General features: G+C 38.4%; 3 protein-coding genes across 9 annotated transcripts; 2 read left to right on the plus strand and 1 right to left on the minus strand.

Annotated features, from left to right (window-relative positions):
- Nucleotides 1-578: 578 nt before the first annotated feature.
- LOC112172403 (elongation factor 1-alpha) lies at nucleotides 579-6,611 on the plus strand. 4 transcript variants are annotated; one of them, XM_040507891.1, is made up of 14 exons: nucleotides 579-718; nucleotides 945-1,092; nucleotides 1,209-1,318; nucleotides 1,772-1,930; nucleotides 2,321-2,542; nucleotides 2,722-2,799; nucleotides 3,165-3,631; nucleotides 3,732-3,842; nucleotides 3,933-4,411; nucleotides 4,830-4,998; nucleotides 5,543-5,782; nucleotides 5,880-6,011; nucleotides 6,123-6,257; nucleotides 6,290-6,603. In XM_040507891.1, the coding sequence occupies exons 3-13, from the start codon at nucleotides 1,213-1,215 to the stop codon at nucleotides 6,252-6,254; spliced, it is 2,295 nt and encodes a 764-aa protein (XP_040363825.1). In that variant the 5' UTR covers nucleotides 579-718; nucleotides 945-1,092; nucleotides 1,209-1,212; the 3' UTR covers nucleotides 6,255-6,257; nucleotides 6,290-6,603. The 4 variants fall into 4 exon arrangements, with proteins under 4 accessions (XP_040363825.1, XP_024165495.1, XP_024165499.1 ...); XM_024309727.2 differs by having other exon boundaries at nucleotides 6,123-6,603; XM_024309731.2 differs by lacking the exon at nucleotides 2,321-2,542 and having other exon boundaries at nucleotides 6,123-6,603.
- Nucleotides 6,612-9,317: 2,706 nt separating this feature from the next.
- On the plus strand, nucleotides 9,318-13,014 carry LOC112172358. 4 transcript variants are annotated; one of them, XM_024309661.2, is made up of 4 exons: nucleotides 9,318-9,569; nucleotides 10,248-11,301; nucleotides 11,860-11,896; nucleotides 12,805-13,014. In XM_024309661.2, the coding sequence occupies exons 2-3, from the start codon at nucleotides 10,406-10,408 to the stop codon at nucleotides 11,894-11,896; spliced, it is 933 nt and encodes a 310-aa protein (XP_024165429.1). In that variant the 5' UTR covers nucleotides 9,318-9,569; nucleotides 10,248-10,405; the 3' UTR covers nucleotides 12,805-13,014. The 4 variants fall into 4 exon arrangements, with proteins under 4 accessions (XP_024165429.1, XP_024165427.1, XP_024165425.1 ...); XM_024309659.2 differs by lacking the exon at nucleotides 12,805-13,014 and adding an exon at nucleotides 12,078-12,389; XM_024309657.2 differs by lacking the exon at nucleotides 12,805-13,014 and adding an exon at nucleotides 12,102-12,389.
- A 1,628-nt stretch (nucleotides 13,015-14,642) lies between these two features.
- On the minus strand, nucleotides 14,643-17,152 carry LOC112174566 (cytoplasmic 60S subunit biogenesis factor REI1 homolog 1). Its single transcript, XM_024312354.2, has 5 exons — nucleotides 16,909-17,152; nucleotides 15,866-16,459; nucleotides 15,594-15,763; nucleotides 15,250-15,465; nucleotides 14,643-15,058 (listed from the first exon to the last, which is right to left on the minus strand). Exons 1-5 carry the CDS (start codon nucleotides 17,011-17,013, stop codon nucleotides 14,899-14,901), a joined length of 1,245 nt encoding a protein of 414 aa, XP_024168122.1. The 5' UTR covers nucleotides 17,014-17,152; the 3' UTR covers nucleotides 14,643-14,898.
- Between the last annotated feature and the right edge of the window lie 466 nt (nucleotides 17,153-17,618).

Below are 17,618 nucleotides of genomic sequence, written 5' to 3' on the forward strand. Positions count from 1 at the left end.
ACACTGTTGAAGTATATATATTTTTAGGGTAAATTAGTCTTTTAACCTCATTAAGTGCCTCACGTGCTGGGCACGTGGTCATAATTAACGGTTCTGTGACGGAAATCAATTGCAGGTACGACGTTGATACGAAAAAATGAGTCCAGGTATCACATTGATAACTTTGAAAGTTCAGGTATCATTTCAAAAGTCCTCGAAGAGTTCAGACACTATTAAAGTAAAAAACCCTTGAACTAAATAACTCGCAAGAGAAACTTCTTGTTCGAAAGATTGTTATCATCCATTGTAATTTTGCAAATACAGTATGAAAAAAATTCCTTTTTAAGTAAAAGATATATACTTTGATTTTGCGGTTAAGAGAAAGACAACGAGTTTTCGATCAAACAAATTTCTTTTGAAAGTAAATTTTTTACAGCCTACAAATTTGCAAACAATTTTTATTTTCTAAAGTGATATTACTCCGAATCCGATTCATAAATAAAAATAAATAAAAAATAAAAAATAATGATATATTTTTGTTCTAGTAGTAAATACCGACATGAAATAATTTTTCTTTTTTCTTTTTCTATTTCTTATAGAAAAAGGGTTCAGGCGACGCTCTCCGTCGATCTTGTTGCAAAATGTCCCTAGTTTAGTTTATGCGCGAGAGAGAGAGAGAGGTAGAGCGAAGAAGACCAAAGCGAACCATCTTCCTTGCTCGTCACTAGTCCTTCACCAGGTAAACCCTAATTCCTAACAGCTCTCTGAATTTAACCGACTCTACCCACCCCTAATTCTCTCATTCTCCCCGAATTAAAAAGTTGCTTACTTGCTTCAGTTTAAGATTTCAATGATTCCATCTTTCTGGAAAAAAGAAGAAGAAGAAAGAAGCGTTTGTATGATCCTAATTATGTAAATGGAATCATAATGATAGCTGCTGATAATTATGTAATGTTTGGGTGCAGCTTTATTAATGTGGAAGAAAGACAAAGCAGTATATTCAATTACAATAGCTCAAAACCAGACTCGTACAACACTTTTCGACATTGATAAGCAATATTGTGTATTAGATTAAGCTCACAACAGTTTAACAACCCTTTGTGCATCTTTCGGGTATGTCCTGCTCTGGTGCATTCACTTCCACATTTGTATTGTTTTGGTTAGATTTGCTTTTCGGTATATCTCTGTGTAAGTTTTGGTGGCTTTAATTGAGCTGTTTTTCGTGATAGGATCATGCCTCGTAAAGTAAACTACGGGCTTGATTACGATGATGAAGACTACGATGCCTATGAAGATTATGATTATGACCATGACGACGATTTGGAAATAGAAAATAATGGTTAGTGGCACTTTTAAATTGCTCTTAGTTGCCTGTTCTTAAGGTAGTTTTCTTTGTAGACAACAGCTATTTAGTAATTTATTGAACTTTTATATTTCATTGAACAGAAGAGTGGTTAGCAGACCAATTTCACTATGTGTGGTATATGCATGTTTGGAACTGATTTTTTCTTTTGCTTTAGTCCCTTACCACACTATCTTGTTGGATCATTCTTTCATCACCGGAAAACACAAATTTTATTTTATCATGAAAATGCCTATGCATCCAGAAGATTTTGGTTCGTCCAAATTTTTTTTTTTTTTTGAAGTCTCATACTATGATTTACTATAGTCCTGTCTGAAACTTGCTGAGTTTTTAAAATGCCAAATCTCCATTTTTTTCTTCTTTCCATCTGTTTACATTGTTTATTTACTGCTGTGTTATTGACTGGTAAACCTCTATATACTATAATAGGCAAAGAACCTGAGTTAAAGCAGGAAACTGTAAGGCGTGATGTTTGGCGTTGTTCCATTTGTACATATGATAATGAAGAAGGTTTGACTGCGTGTGACATTTGTGGGGTTCTTCGTAAACCTTTGGGTAGAGTTGGAAGCAATATTGATAAGAAAACAGGTAATAAGCGTATCCATGCTTCTATCAATCTTTTTTTCTTTGTATCTATTGTGCAGTGAATGAGCTACTCTATTAGTACTTTTTTTTTTCTTTTTTTTTTTCAACTCTGTGTGACAAGGACACTCCTTTAACTAGCCCTCCTGTTTTCATCATTATTGCTTTTAATTTTCTATTTAGAAGAATTTGCATGCACTTTTCGGTTGGGCAAGGGTACATTTGATTTCATTATCTTTTGAGGTCACTCTTGGGGTAGATCTCATATGTTTCAGGCACCAGTTTCTAGGTTAGTGTCCTTGTTACTCAGGCTAATTTCAATTTTATTGCCTCGTATATATAAAAAAGAAAAATCAAGTTTATTTCCCTTTTTTAGAGTAGATCTCTTTCATGCAGTTGAAGGCAGATGCAAAGATTCTGGAGCATCCGTAATGGCCAAGTGTCTTTTTGCATCGTTGCCGCGCAAGATAACCCAAAAGGCTGTATTATTTCATCAGCAGAAAGATGATTTTCTGATAGAAGAGGGAAATAAGTTCTACAAGCTTGGGGATATCCAAGGACCCATTCATGAATTCCAAAACACTTTTATTATTCATAAGAATGATGATATTAATATAGGTCCGCACCCTTTCCAAAAGATGATGTGGATCTGTAGAACTAGAACATCACCACTTTATTTGTTGAGAGATACTTTATAATCCAAGCATTCAATTGTCTTTTGCTTCTTAAGAATTTTATTAGTAGAGATTGTGACATACGTTCAGTCAGTTCTAACAATACTTGCATTGATGATACAGCTCCTTTCAAGTTTGATGTTCCATCCCCAGATGATGTGGTTTCCAACGGATTGCGATCCTCCAAAGTGGGTTCAAAAGGTACCGTTTTCTTATTGTTATTAGAACTCCATTGTGGATGTGATTTGATTTGTCACAGATTCCAGTTCAAAGAAAAAGTTCTGATTTTTTTTATAATAAGCCATGAAAAGAGCTGGAGGAATGTTATTTTGAAAGTCTTATAAGTTTTATGATTTCAATGTCATATGTGTAATGCAAGCGTTGCTGAGTTTTGGAGGAGGTCTAGGATTTCTTGCCAAAACTGGACAGAAATAAGTTCACATAGTTTGGAACAATGATTTTCTTTTGGGCCCGCAAGAAATGTCTGTTTCTCAGAATACTATGAAAGTCTTCTGATTAATTAGTCTATACTTCTGTTCTAATTATCTACTATGTTTAACTTGCAGCCAGTGTTAGTGACGTAGAGTCTTCGGGAGTTTCCTCGAAAGCTGCTAAGAAGAATAGTGCAGTTAGGGCACAATCAAGTGCTGAATGGTCAGATAGCTCATCTACTGCAGCACAAAAAGACCAACAAGCTAGATTAGATAAGGGAATTTCATCAGGGAATAGGGCATTTAGCCATCCCCATGGAAGTAGTGGCACCACAACTATACAATCAAATGGTAGTTTGTCGGACAGTTCATCCTTGCAGCCAACAAGCTCTCATATGGAAGAGGGCATTAGTTCTTTAGTGATTGGAGGCAAGCCTGAGAGTCTTACTACTAGCTCTAAGAACATGTCTTCCGATGCTAGATCTGGGCATTCGAAAATTGTTAGTTCTAGAGGATCGCATTCACGAGCAGACTATAAACCTGAAAAATGGATGCTTCCTGACGAAGCTGATGATACATTGACTCAAATGAATCTTGCAATTGTAAGCCTCCTAATTCTGGTTTTATATCCTAGTGCTAGCACCAGTGTTGCTACTATGTGATAGGGAATGAAGCCAATTTTTATTTCACATGTCAATGTAGGTTGGACATGTTGATTCAGGAAAATCAACACTCTCAGGTAGACTGCTTCACCTTTTGGGACGGGTATCTAAAAAAGACATGCACAAATATGAGAAAGAGGCAAAGTCACAGGTAACCTCATTGCAATTTCATGAGTGAGAGCTTTCTAGGCTTGATTTTTTTTTTCTTTTGAATTTCAACTTGTGTTCATTATTTATTCAGGGCAAGGGGTCGTTTGCATATGCTTGGGCATTGGATGAGAGTGCAGAAGAAAGGGAAAGAGGAATAACTATGAATGTGGCTGTTGCATATTTTGATTCCAGAAAGTATCATGTTGTTGTGCTGGATTCTCCTGGCCATAAAGACTTTGTTCCAAACATGATATCTGGGGCAACACAAGCTGATGCTGCAATACTTCTTGTAGATGCTTCGTGTGGTGCATTTGAAGCTGGTATAAAGGGACAGACTATGGAACATGCACAACTTATCAGAAGCTTTGGTGTTGATCAAATTATAGTTGCGGTTAACAAGATGGATGTTGTTGAATACTCCAAGGATCGATTTGATGAAATTAAACAGACACTTGGAACATTTCTCCATTCCCGTGGCTTCAAAGATTCTTCAGTGTATTGGGTTCCATTGAGTGTCATGGAAAATCAAAATTTGGTATCAGCTCCTTCTGAGGCTCGTTTGTTGTCTTGGTGAGTTTGCTTGCTTTCATATAGATTGTATTATCTTATTCTCACATGCTAGCTAAGAAGTCCAGTTTATTCTTGTCAGAAATTAAGAAATTAGAATTAGAAAGTATGTTCATTTTTGTCAGTGAGGCAAATGGTAAAAACAGAAAGTGTTAGTATGTGTATCTCTTCTTGTAAAATAATTGAACACAATTTGGAATCTATGGTGATAGTGATAATGGGACGGTAACTAGTAAATTACATGTTCCATTAGGGCCTTAAGTCATGGCAATAATGGGATGGTAAGATGCATGTCATGAAAATAGTATTACCCACCTTCTGCAGTAGATGTTCTGGCATTCTTAATAACTATGTGAGGAAAAATTTTCAATTATGTGCTGATGTTGCAACGAGTTAATAGACTGAGGTAATTGAAATGCAGGTATCGTGGACCTTCCCTGTTGGATTCAATTGATTCCCTTCAACCTCCCACGAGAGATTTTCAAAGGCCACTGCTCATGCCAATATGTGATGTCATTAGATCTACTTCTCTGGGACAGGTGTCTGCTTGTGGTAAATTGGAAGCAGGAGCTCTTCGGAGTGGATCAAAGGTATGTACCATATGTTTGAGAGAGAAATAGAGGTTATTGTGTACTTTCCACATAACTAATATAATTATAGGTTATCAAAAGCAATCAGACTAAAAGTTGGTCATTCCCAAATTGATAGTTCATTGAATCAAAGTCTTAGATTTCACCTGTCTAAGGATGTCCACACATGTGTAAGTATGTACGTATGTATATGGAGAAATGTTGTCTCGTCAGACATGACAATCCAAACCATTGGCGGATGCTTGTTTGCACGTTTGATCCATATTACAACAATCTGACAAGAGAACGTTATAGTATATATACATGATAGTAGTCGAGGGAATTAGCAGTTTATACTTGTATATCACAGTTTATTGGTTATTGCATCAGCTGTTAAATAAGCGATATGTGTTTCTTTTGAAATATCTTAGATGAAGATGATCCATGTGATATCAGTATTATGCATATTATTGATGATCTTTGGTCTAACTAAATTGAGTATATACACATCAACAGCTTGTAGTTTTAGTTATACTAAAGCCTTATAACAAGTAAAATTCTGTAGGTTCTGGTTATGCCTTCAGGAGAATTAGGGACTGTCCGCTCTTTAGAACGGGATTCTCAGGCATGTTCCATTGCAAGAGCTGGTGACAATGTGGGTGTTACTCTTCAAGGCATTGATGGTGGTCATGTGATGGCAGGGGGCGTGCTCTGTCACCCTGGTTTTCCGGTTGCAGTTGCAAAACATTTGGAATTGAAAGTGCTTCTTTTGGATGTCGCCACCCCTATTTTAATTGGCTCTCAGGTATGTATCTGGTATTCTGGTTTGAGAACAAATTCTTTCCTGTTTGCCCTACAGTTCTTTTATGGAAAATGATGTAACCTATGGCTGGAATGAGCAGGTGGAATTTCACATACACCACGCCAAGGAGGCTGCAACAGTTGTAAAAATATTGTCATTAATTGACCCAAAGGGAAAAGTGACGAAAAAGTCTCCTCGCTGTCTACTTGCAAAGCAGAGGGCTGTTATAGAGGTGACTGAAATCAAAACCATCTCCGCTCTTTAGATTTGCATGTTATTCGTAAAATGCTACAGAAGCGATAGTAATCCTTATTCCAATTCTTGCTTTCTCTGCTTATTTCAGGTAGTTTTGCAAGGACCAGTTTGTGTGGAAGAGTATACAAGTTCCAAAGCTCTAGGGAGCGTATCTCTGAGGGCATCAGGAAACACTGTGGCCCTCGGTGTTGTAAGCCGGATTATAAAGGAGCAGGAGTAGTTCGAACAGAGTTATGGTTGTCATGGGAGAACATCATGTACACTGGTACCGATCGCCGCAATGGCTGAGTGGTGGTTTTGTTTTGGGGTTGATTGTTGTATGTACATTAAACAGTCTTTCGGGTCATCTACACATGATGTTCACCACTTCAAGTGGTTTGTGATAGCAGACCCAAGCCGATACGTAATTTGTATAATTTATTGGTTCTTTCATGTGAATTCATTTAGAGAGAGGTGAAGTCCATATAAGGTAGCTACCAGCTGCTGGACTCTTGCTTTTCAATGGGTCTATTTCTCTGGTTTCATATGGTGAAAGCTTATAATAATAAGTGTATGCCCTTAAAGTCGCACAAGTTCATTGCAAACCTCAACTTGTTTTTTATTTTTCCCCTATTTATTACATTAAACCGGGACTTGTTCAAAATCAAGAAAACCCATCAATTTTTGGATGATTCTAATACCTTTTCTTTATTAATAATAGTAGGCCACTTGCATTCTTTAATCCTCTTTAAAAAAAAAAAAATGCATTATCAAGCGTCAATATTATTCCTTCATTTTTTGATGCTTAACATTGCACCAAAATAGAAAAGTGGAGGACTTTTAAAGTGTGGTCTGTGGAACACGAGGATTTGCAAGACTTGACTTTTTGAGATTTGGACGTGCTCGACCTGAGCGGGCACAACTCCGCACCCAACAAAGTCAATTCTCTCTTATCCGAAAAAAACAAAGTCAATTCTCTTCTTTTTTCTTTTTTTTCTTTTACATTCTTCATTTTACAAGTATTTTCCTTTGGAACAAATTTGTTACTGATTAATTGAGTGAAAATGATATCCATACTAATTTCAAATCTAAGAAGAAAATGTAAAGTCGAATCTACACGATCATATATAAACAAGAGCTTCCAATTCCTCGTCAAGCCGCAACTGCTCTCTCTCTAACCTAGGGTTAGGGTTTTTTTGTCTACTGCGTAGCTCTCTCTTTCGTGTCAATGGCAACGATCGATGCAATGACAGCCCGCTTGGCCTCCTCTCTAGCCTTGGCTGACGGGAAGAAACCGGTAGATTTGCGCCTGTCCAAGGGGTTGAGACAACCCGAAGCTTTCATGGTTGGCAAGTTACTTACGGCGAGGGAATACTCTCGTCGATCGTTCCTGGAAATGTTTCGGTCTGCATGGAGGACTAATGGCAGTCTCCGAGTTGAGGAAGTTGGAGAAGATGACAGGGTCCTGTTCTCTTTCACATACCCAAATGATGTTGATCGGGTTTGGAAAGGAGGACCATGGGGCTATAACAGAGCTCCGATAGCCCTTGCACCCAGTGGCGTAGCTAGAAATTTCATCTAGGAGGGTCAAAATATAATCAAGCTATTACATTGAAGAAAAAAAAAATCGTTTACTAACACAATTGCTCATGTAATGAAATCTTTACATAATTACCTTATACCTTGATAAATTACATGACGAATGATACTGATTTGTTTGACAATTAGATTGATTTATTGGAGAATATTAATTGTGATTCCATTTGCATTAATAGAAATTGAAAGAGGAAAGCATCAAATAGTAAAAAAGGAAAATAATTAATGTATTTAATTAGGTCAAAGATGAAACTGATTAGCCGAAGAAGCATACTTTTCATTTCTCAGGAGGGTCATTAAAGTATATAATATCTATCTATATGGAATGGTTGACCAATCAAGAGTTAGAATGAAAATTTGAGAAGGGTCAGCTGACCCTTCTGGCCCTATACTCCCTACGCCCATGCTTGCACCGTATGTTGGTGTCAACCTAGCGGCGGAAGTACCGCTGAAGAAGTCATCATACTAGATGACGCTACAAGGAGTACCGCCGGCGTTCAGATTAGAGCGCATCATGCTCCTTATCGGAAGCACGCTCGACAATTTCAAAGAGGTCGTCGTCCGACATTCAGGAATCGGGTCATGCTCATCAGAGTTGAGATCGACTACGTTAAGCCTCTATTGTTTCGTCGTCGAATTTGGGTAGAAGATGAAGTTCAGTTCATGGTGCAGTTTAGGTATGACAAGATTTTTGGTTGTTGTGGCACATGTGGTTTGGTTACTCACGTTGGCATTCCTTGCTCCGGGCAAGAATTAATTGAAGACAATGATGCACCAGTGGGGATGCTGGTGCCACCCACGACGATGGCTGTTATGCGGGGACAAGCTGAACCAAACTCTAATTTCAATAGGGTGGTGGTGAATAACCGAACCTTAATCTTCAAGGCTTAGGTACCAACAAGTATACTAGAAGCACTTCTTCCTCAATCTGTGGTGACTATGTGACGTCACTGAAGACAGGTGTAAATCAGAGAATTGCCTGAACCAAGGCACAATGAAAATCCAATCACATGACAATGCAGGGTTAGAGAAAATGATGAGGTAACAATCTCTCCTAAAAAACTCCATTTGAGTCTTGCTATTGGAAAGAAAAATCTGGATGCAGTGAGCATGAGATTGCTGGAGGGACCTTCCAACAATACTGAACAGCCCAAGAGAAAGAGAGGGCGCCCAATTGGTAGTGTGAACAAGCTGCCATATGGGACAACAGGAAAAGGAAAGAATGCAAAGAAGGATGGAGAACCTGACAAGGCAAAGAGCAAGAAGACCAATCTGATGCCAAGGTTGTTGGCTGCTAATGAGCCTGAGGCAAGTACTAGCTTTGACCCTAAGGGGAAATGTGGCTCTAAATTGCTTGCTTAATTTGTGAGAATCATTTTAGTACTTAAAGAAATTTAACATAAGTAATCAAGTGCATGTTAATAACACCACAATGGTCTTTTACATGAATTGTGTCGTTGTGATGCAAAAGAAAATTCCATGTATTTGAATTTATTTATTTTTTTGATACGATGTATTTGAACTTTGAAGAGTGCAAAGGGTAGCAATGGATGCTTCTGTCACTGTCACATGAGCTTGGTCAAAGTACAAAGGGTGTATCAGTCATATGGCTTTTGGTTGTCTAATATTATTATTTTACCTTTTATATGACCCAAGAAAGAAAGAAAAATATTACCTTTTTATAATACCTCTTTTAGTCTTTTGGAAAAGAAAAAAACAGGGGAAGAAAGAGAGCGAGGGACTCTACCAACCCACTCCTTCAGAAAACTGACCTTCCCAATCACACACAGACCAACAGAGAAAGAACAACTCTTTCTCTCTCTCTCCCCCCTCTCTTTGCTCTCATCATATCAATTAAACAAAACCAAGTACAAGAATTAAAGAGGCCCTCTATCTCTGTTGGTCTTATCTCCACCTAGGTTTCTTACCCATTTTCCCCTCCAAGATTCTCATATATTAGGTGAGAACCAGATTCCAATTCTTGTTCTTTTTTGTCTCCAATTTCTGGGTTTTCTGTTTTCTTTTCTGGGATACTATGCATGTGAGCTGATTTGAATTCAATTTTGTTGATTTTGCTGAATACCCATGACTGTGAAAGCTCGTCCCTTTAATTTGTGACCAATGATTCTCCTGCCCTTGGTTGTTTTGTTGGATCATTTTCAGTTTTGCTGTTTTGGTTTCATCATTTTTGTTATTACTTCTTGATTCTGATGCATCTTTGCTTTGAATAACATTGAATCTCTCTCTCTCTCTCTCTCTCTCTCTCTCTTTGATCAAGATACTTGATATGGATTGACTAACTTTTTAGCTCCCTTTTATTGATGAATCGTTAGAGTAGTTGCTGGGTTTGTTACTTTAATGCCTGAATCATATGGGTTATTGAATTTGATTAAGGTCAATAGGCTTGAAGTTACTTGTTGGAATTTATTTGATGGCTGTTTCAGCCTGGTTGACTTTTTCTTTTTGGGTTTCTGTGATCAACATTCAACATGAAGAATTGGTAATAAACGTACGGCGTAACATGTTGGCTGCTAAACGAATTGAAGAGGAGATAGATTGATAAATTTATATGTCGTGTTATGTTATGCTTGGTTGATCAGCTGAGCTAAATTCGTCCATACTTATTGTTATCCTTTAGTCTTGTGTAGGTGTTATCATCTTGGATACCTGGCTCTTAACCTGGAAGTTTTGGTGGGTTTGTGCTTGGAATTTACATTTGTTGAAGTGGTGTTTCTGATCCAAGTGTGCGGTGGTGTGTGTCATGCGATTGTGCTTATTTTAAGTAATATCTCCTTCATGGCCTTTGAAGCTTCTAATGGAAGAGGGCTTCAGCCCTGTTTATTCAATGTGGATGATATCGAGTTAAATACAAATTGGGAAGATGTGACTTGTCCTATATGTTTGGATTTCCCTCACAATAGCGTACTCCTACAGTGCACATCGCACAATAATGGATGCCGTCCTTTTGTCTGTGACACAAATCACTTGCACTCAAATTGTTTGGACCGTTTCAAAAATGCAAATGGTATGTCATCTCCTTCAAAATCTGATGCTAGTCTGACAAGTGACACTGAGCCAGTGGCATCTGAAGACAACTGCAAGCCAACTTGCCCGTTGTGTAGGGGTGAAGTGACTGGGTGGGTTGTTGTTGATAAGGCTCGTGTTCATCTCGATGTGAAGAAGCGTTGTTGCGAGGAGCAACGGTGCACATTTATGGGTACATACTTGGAATTGCAAAAACATGCTGAACTGGAGCACCCTCATTCTCAACCATCAAAAATTGATCCTGCTCGGCAGCTTGATTGGGAAAATTTCCAACAGTCTTCGGAGATCATAGATGTATTGAGCACTATACATTCGGAAGTCCCTCGGGGGGTTGTTTTAGGAGATTATGTGATTGAATATGGTGATGATGAGACTGGGGATGAGTTTGAGGACTTCCCTGGTGACGAACGTAACTGGTGGACCTCCTGTATATTGTATCAGGTATTTGATAACTTGAGGAATTCCAGAAATAGAAGAAGGTCAAGAGTTGGTGACACTAGAAGAGGAGGCCGCCGAGCAAGCTATGATGCAAATTCTGATGACGGTTCTGTGACATCTGTTGATTTCACAGACTACAGGGCAGATGAGATTGATGATGAGTTTATGAGTTCAAGTGGCTCCTCCAGAGGTGGCTCAAGTCATCGCAGGTTTGTAGTCTCTTTTTCATTTCTGTATGGGATGCCTTGAAATATCGGATGCTCTTTAGATTATGATCCTTGCCCTTTTCTTTTTCCTGATTTTATTCTTCCATTTACAATTGTGTTTGTAGATCAATTGTTGATAACAATTTTGATTTTCATTTGGACCGGATCTGATGGTCTCAGAAGTGAACCTGATAACTATTTAGCAGAAAAGTAGTCATCTGACAACATTACTGTCTATCTTATGATGTTCTATCCTGTACCCGCTAGCAATCTTTTTGGACAAATCCTGGTCTGCAGGAAACCTAGTGCACCATCTTACTGCGATACCATAACAAATGTAACATTTAATTAATTTTGTTGTTGGCCTGTCACCTGACCTAGTTCATTGTGTCGCTACCCAGTAGGAACATTTTGATGGGGTTTTGGGAGCCCAGCACTGGCATTGATACAGCTGGTGCTGAGCCTTGTTGCTTTTGTTTTAGTTTATGAGAGTACGACCCTAGAATTCATTGGTTTTGTGTCTTTACCTATGATTTATGTTTACTGCTCTTGTATTTGCAGTTCCCGTAGACGACGCTCTCGCTTCTATGACAGTTAGGTATGCTCTATACATTGATCACCCTGCATCTTCTTTCGTGTAGGTTTAAGTTTTTTGTACATCTAGTTCAGCTGATATAAAACCAAGTTTTCTGTGTGGAGTTGGTTGTGAAACTTACCTTTATCAAATATCAGTTCCCTGAATTTGTAACACTATTTTGGCAATGTGTGTATTTCATTAGATCTGGTATTATATCTTCTGGCAGTGCTAATAGAATAGAAAGGAAGGGAAAGACAGAAAGAGATCCATTTGAAGTCGAGAAGTGGAAAGCACCGAGATGCTTGCTGTGGATCTCTTCAGTGTTTAAAGATGCGTCTAGATACAGTGTTAGCTTTTTAAATCTGTAATTAGATGTACTGATTGGACATTACATGACAAATCCATTGGCTGCATGGGTCCATTTGTTAGAACTATAATCTTCTTGCATTCAGTGGTCTAAAGGACTAGTGTAATATATATACAGCTATGGAAGGTATGATGTTTCCTTTGTTAACCCTAATCACCTGACCTAGTGATTGCCTACCCGAATCTTAAATAAAAAGAATAAAAATAAAATGACGTCTTTTGATCTGTATTTATTTTTCTTTCCGTATCTGAAAATGACATCAATGACATGTCTTCTTGGAACTTGGAAGCATGTTCAAAAATATTCATAAAAGATGCAGGCTTAGTTTAGGTAACGACGTAACGTCATTTCTGTCGGTAAAGTCAGACTCTTAGTTTATCACAAGTAATCTCATCACATTGTTGCTCCACATGTCGAGCCTAGTTGATACATCGATGAATTTACTGTTTCTTTGTGTTGAAAAATATGCTTAGGATGCACCATAAGAAAACAAGTATAGATCCCCTATTAATTAGGTTTCCTAACGTTTTTTTGTGTGCTGACAAATTTGCTCATGATGCAGCCACACAAGTGAGGAGACAATTACAGACCCCCTACTGAATTACGTTTGTCCTATTCTGCGTTTAATTTTATCCGAGGACGTGAAAAGTAAATGAATGAAGTAATGTGTAAACAAAATCTCCATAGTCAACATTATTAGTTCCCTCCAATACTTCCAACAAAGCAAACAACACAGTAATGTATGCGAGCACAACATAGTACTGTGTCTGTGAGCACAATAGAGTAAAGGGTCTTTCTAAATGTATCCAGTAAAGTTTTAAGTATATCTAGCAATTTTTTTTTTTCATTACCTTTAATTACGTCTAATTAAACCAACTGATTTTCCCAAAATACCTTAGAATACAATGTACCCAGCAAAACAAAACCCCATATTTTTATGCTCGTTCATTCCCATCATGCCTGACCCAGGTCCTAGTTCATATTTCAATCCTTTTATGAATGCCGCTGGTCAAGAATCAAAGAAAGTTAGGCAAAACACACACGTTTTCAAAACTTGTTCTCTTTCTCAATGATTCATGAAATAAAAGAATAAATAAACAAGCTAAAATATGGAAGAATTGCTCTATTTGATCTATGGCACTATATTGTACATAACAGGTGGCTAGGTTTTATTCTTCTAATAGTTCAAGTTTCGCAGCTTCCATTCAATCAACAAATTAAAGAATGGAAATTATGGGGACCTCTCTAGTTTTGAGTCTTCTAGTGGCAGTAGTGGCTTTCGCTTCGTAAACGTCGGCAAACTACCCTTACTCCTCTCCTCCACCACCTGCTTCTCCTCATTACCACTACAAGTCACTGCCACCACCAACGCCGTAAATGCACTATGCACCATCCCATCGATGAGTAGAATTGAATATTGAATAGCCGAAATCGACGAGTAGAAAGATGTGTTCGATAAGAGGTTTTTCTTTGCTGGGTGTATCTTGAGAGTAATTTAGGAACAATTGATGAGTTTATTTAGATATAAGGAAAGATAATTAAAAATAAATATTTTGCTGGGTATACTTAGAAATTTAGTTGGTACATTTAGAAAGACCCTAGAGTAAAAATTTGTTTCCAAGTGGACATGAAAAGTGCATGTTGCAATGGTATTAAAGGACAGAAAGCTAGTTTCTTGGAAGAATTCCACAAATTGTCACTCAACTATAACTTATTCGGTCACTCATCTTACAAATATATCACTTTAGTCACTCATCTTTCAAATATATCACTTCAGTCACTCAAATATTACTTTGTCAATCACTTTAGTCACCGAAAGAGCATTTTATCTCACTTTAATCAATTCTCTCAATCATTTTAACACAGATTTCTCAATTTTTCATAATTGATTGGATAAAAATATCATTAATATTGTGACAAATATTTTTTTTTAATGAAAAAAATTAATTAAATGACTAAAGTGAATAACAAAGTTAAAGTTGAGTGACCAAAGTAATATATTTAAAAGGTGAGTGACCAAAAGTGTTGAATATGTAAAAATTGAGTGATCATTTGTAATATTCTCTCTTCTTTTTATTTTGACTGAGGGCCTTTACTGTATGTGCCCAAACAGGGCGTATGCTCATACTTTTCACAAGAGCTGTATGTGTTCGCATGTGCGCAGCTGCCCTTGCACTCTTAAGGCGATGTGTCCGTGTAACATAGATGATGGACAGACACGCATCATTACCGAAATCTGAAATAAACGAAATTTACAGAAAATCCACGGTCATGAACACGAAGCTCGAACTTCATAATTGCTACTTGCCTACTTGGTAAATGACAATAACAAAATTTACAAAAAATACAACTTCATAAATCATAAGTACCATAACATTGAAACTTATAGAAAATCCATGGTCATGAACACGAAGCTAGAACTTCAGCCAAACTTCATAATTGCTACTTAGCAAATGACAATAACAAAATTTACAAAAGTCACAACTTCGTGAGTACTATAATATTGCTACTTAGGAACCCGCAATTCATGTCAGGCAGGCAAAACCCCAAGATATTTTAATGATGTCTACTGGTAGAAACTATTACTGAGAAATGAAAAGTGCAGGAACTAAAAAAAAAAAAAAACTCTCTTGGGCATAGAACACTCTTGAAAGGACTAGAATGGAACATTCTTGGGGAGGTTTCGGATCACATTGCTTTTCATTCCCATCTTACTGCGCATGGCCTCAACTCCTGATCTTCTCATTTCCTTCAGTACCTTCAGCTGCACCATTCGTTCCTTTGACTGCACAGTTGCCAACCCCATGCTCTTGTACCTGAAAAGAAGGAAAACAATTTTCTCCATCAGCAAAAGCTCATCATATAAAAGGTCTCTCTCTTTTCTTTTTTTTTGAAATAAATGGGAAGTTCTCTTTATTTACTCAAAATCTCGATTAGATGGGTGCACTGCCTCATTGTTTTCTCGAAACTACAGAGAAGAGTCAGCATGAGGGATTTAGAAACAAACCTTGCAGCCACTGCAGCTGTGATGGCCATATGGTTAGGTGATGGGCGTGGTTTCTGGCGATAATAGCGCATAAATTCCCGGGAACCAAGTGCTTTGCTTGATATCCCATGATCAGATCTTGTAGTAATGATGAGCTCAGCACCACCGCTCCCAAGTTCGACACTGTTGGCCGTCTCACCTGATACAACTAGTTGCTTGCCAGCCTCATCGACATAACTGAAACCCAATATACAAGCAGTCCAGGTAAGATATACTAACATAAACTAATGCTTAAAACTAGTAACATAACAAAATAGCAGCCAATATAAGTATTGAACAAGCCAATGTATGAGAAAGAACAAAACCTGCTGCTGTAATCATAGAACTCATCCAACTCTGCTTCTTCTTCATCACCACCATCTCCATAGTGTACCTTGCAGTGGCTTTTTGCCACCATATGCTTCCTAACTGCTTCCAAACTGTTAAAGGGTTGGCACCTATCATTGCAGTACAGACACATAAAATCCCTTTTAACCTGAAAAAAGCAAGCCATGAAAGTGAGGCAATTTCTGAAGGGGAAAGCCAAAAATAGGTAACAAGTTTTTCTCAAAAAAGAACATGAGAGACATTTCAGTACCTTGAGACCAAGATAAGTAAGAAGACCTTTTGGGTCCTTCAAATACTCAATATCAGGAATGAAGAATCCATGGTGTTTGTGCATGTGAATCATGCATCTCTCTATGGTCTTATGCTCTTTATCGCACATAAAGCAACATGATGGGTCCAACTCCTCATAGTCGTCGTCGTCGTCATCTTCATCCATATCCTCATTAGAAGCATGCCCATCTACATTTAAACCAGTCAAAGATTTTGCAGTCTCACTAACCAACTCATCCTCAGGGTCAACCTCCTCCCACTCATCTCCACTTTCTTCACTTTCGTGACTCTCCTCATCAATTTCCTCTCTCCTAGGGGGAGCCTTATTCGCACGACTCGGAAGTGGCCTGACTATTGCCTTGTCTTCTTCTTCATCACCAGTCCCTTGAGAGGCCCGCATAATGTGACTTCGTGATTTGAGATGCTCAGCATGAGCCTTGGAACTTCTATACCCTTTGCCACAAAGAGCACAGCTGTAGAGCATTGGGGTTTCATTTGCACCATTTTTCTCCTGAGCAAGTGCAGCTTGTCTTGCAAGAAACAATGCTTCTGTCACTCCAGGAACCCCAGCTACCTGACGAACCATCAAAACACAAGCAATGTCAGATTCCTTTTAATCGATGAGCACTCGGCTTGACAACCAAGTACAAAAAAGTCCTAGCTTTCTCTTTAATAATCATTATTATTTCTCCGCAAAACATATCCATAAATATTCTATAAACAGTGGAAATGAATCCAAATTAATGTTTTTAGCTCATCTTGATCAATACAGACGTAATATCATACAATCATAAATCCACATCTTTCAACCATAAAACAAAACAAAACAAAAAATTCATAAAGCATCACAATTTTCTAACACAAGTTAAGAATAAAACTAAAGCAATTTCCATTGATCCCAGAAAATTGGAAAATCGTTCTCTTATTCCAGTTTTGATGAATTCCAGTTCCCCTAATTCATTAAAGAAATCTGTGCGGATGAAAAGAAATAGAAAAAAACAGAAAGCAAATGAAAGACGGGACCTTGCGCTTGAGGTTGTAGCGGTGCCATTCGGACTTGTAATGGAGCCTCTGCTCGGTGTCGTCCTTGAGCTCTTTGTTACAGGCGTTGCAAGCTAGCCCTGACATCCTCGATCGCAGAACGAAACGGTTGCGTTTTGATACGAAGGAGGCTGTGTGGCGTGGTGGTTTTATAGGTTGAAGGAAATGTGCGACGGCTCGGCTCAGAGTCGGGGTTAGGGAAACGGTGGGTGGCCTATAAAGGGAGAAGGTACTTTTTCCCCTTGCTTGATTTGATTGCGCAAGCGCTAGCCTCAGCGTCGTAATCCTATGGGCCTTGCTCTTTTTGGGTTCTTTTGGACGGTTCGGCTTATTCTTTAGGCCCGGAGTTTTGGTTTGCTGCTATTTGATGTGATCGCGGCCCGTTTCCATTGCGTGGAATGCGAGCCATAGTCGTCCACACGCCCCCTTTGTGGTGTGGAGGCTCGTTGCTTATATTAAAGGTTGATCTTCGTGTGACCGTGGTACAACTAGACGGCGACGATGGAGGGGGCAAGAGACCTCTGGATCCCGATCGTGTCCCCCAACCCCAACAATTCCTTGTGTTTGCACTTGATCTTAGTTTTTCCTCTCCGACCCGCCTCATTCCTAGTGGTGCCATGCGATTTTTCTGAATCACATGATTGGTTCATCCCCTAGAACCTTTTCTTTGTAAACTTTTCTTGGTGCTGCTC

The sequence above is a fragment of the Rosa chinensis genome, chromosome 6 (assembly GCF_002994745.2).
Source record: "Rosa chinensis cultivar Old Blush chromosome 6, RchiOBHm-V2, whole genome shotgun sequence".
NCBI classification, from domain to species: Eukaryota; Viridiplantae; Streptophyta; class Magnoliopsida; order Rosales; family Rosaceae; genus Rosa; species Rosa chinensis.

What these genes read in the sequence shown, in the direction of transcription:
- LOC112172403 (XM_024309727.2), top strand. Translation starts at nt 1,213, where the DNA reads ATGCCTCGTAAAGTAAACTACGGGCTTGATTACGATGATGAAGACTAC. An exon ending in CTCCAAAGTGGGTTCAAAAG is followed by an intron (nt 2,800 to 3,164) that starts GTACCGTTTTCT and finishes TTTAACTTGCAG; the next exon opens with CCAGTGTTAGTGACGTAGAG. An exon ending in CTCTTCGGAGTGGATCAAAG is followed by an intron (nt 4,999 to 5,542) that starts GTATGTACCATA and finishes AAAATTCTGTAG; the next exon opens with GTTCTGGTTATGCCTTCAGG.
- LOC112172358 (XM_024309661.2), top strand. Translation starts at nt 10,406, where the DNA reads ATGGCCTTTGAAGCTTCTAATGGAAGAGGGCTTCAGCCCTGTTTATTC. An exon ending in GGTGGCTCAAGTCATCGCAG is followed by an intron (nt 11,302 to 11,859) that starts GTTTGTAGTCTC and finishes TTGTATTTGCAG; the next exon opens with TTCCCGTAGACGACGCTCTC.
- LOC112174566 (XM_024312354.2), bottom strand. Translation starts at nt 17,013, where the DNA reads ATGTCAGGGCTAGCTTGCAACGCCTGTAACAAAGAGCTCAAGGACGAC. An exon ending in TTACTTATCTTGGTCTCAAG is followed by an intron (nt 15,764 to 15,865) that starts GTACTGAAATGT and finishes TGCTTTTTTCAG; the next exon opens with GTTAAAAGGGATTTTATGTG. An exon ending in TTCTATGATTACAGCAGCAG is followed by an intron (nt 15,466 to 15,593) that starts GTTTTGTTCTTT and finishes ATTGGGTTTCAG; the next exon opens with TTATGTCGATGAGGCTGGCA.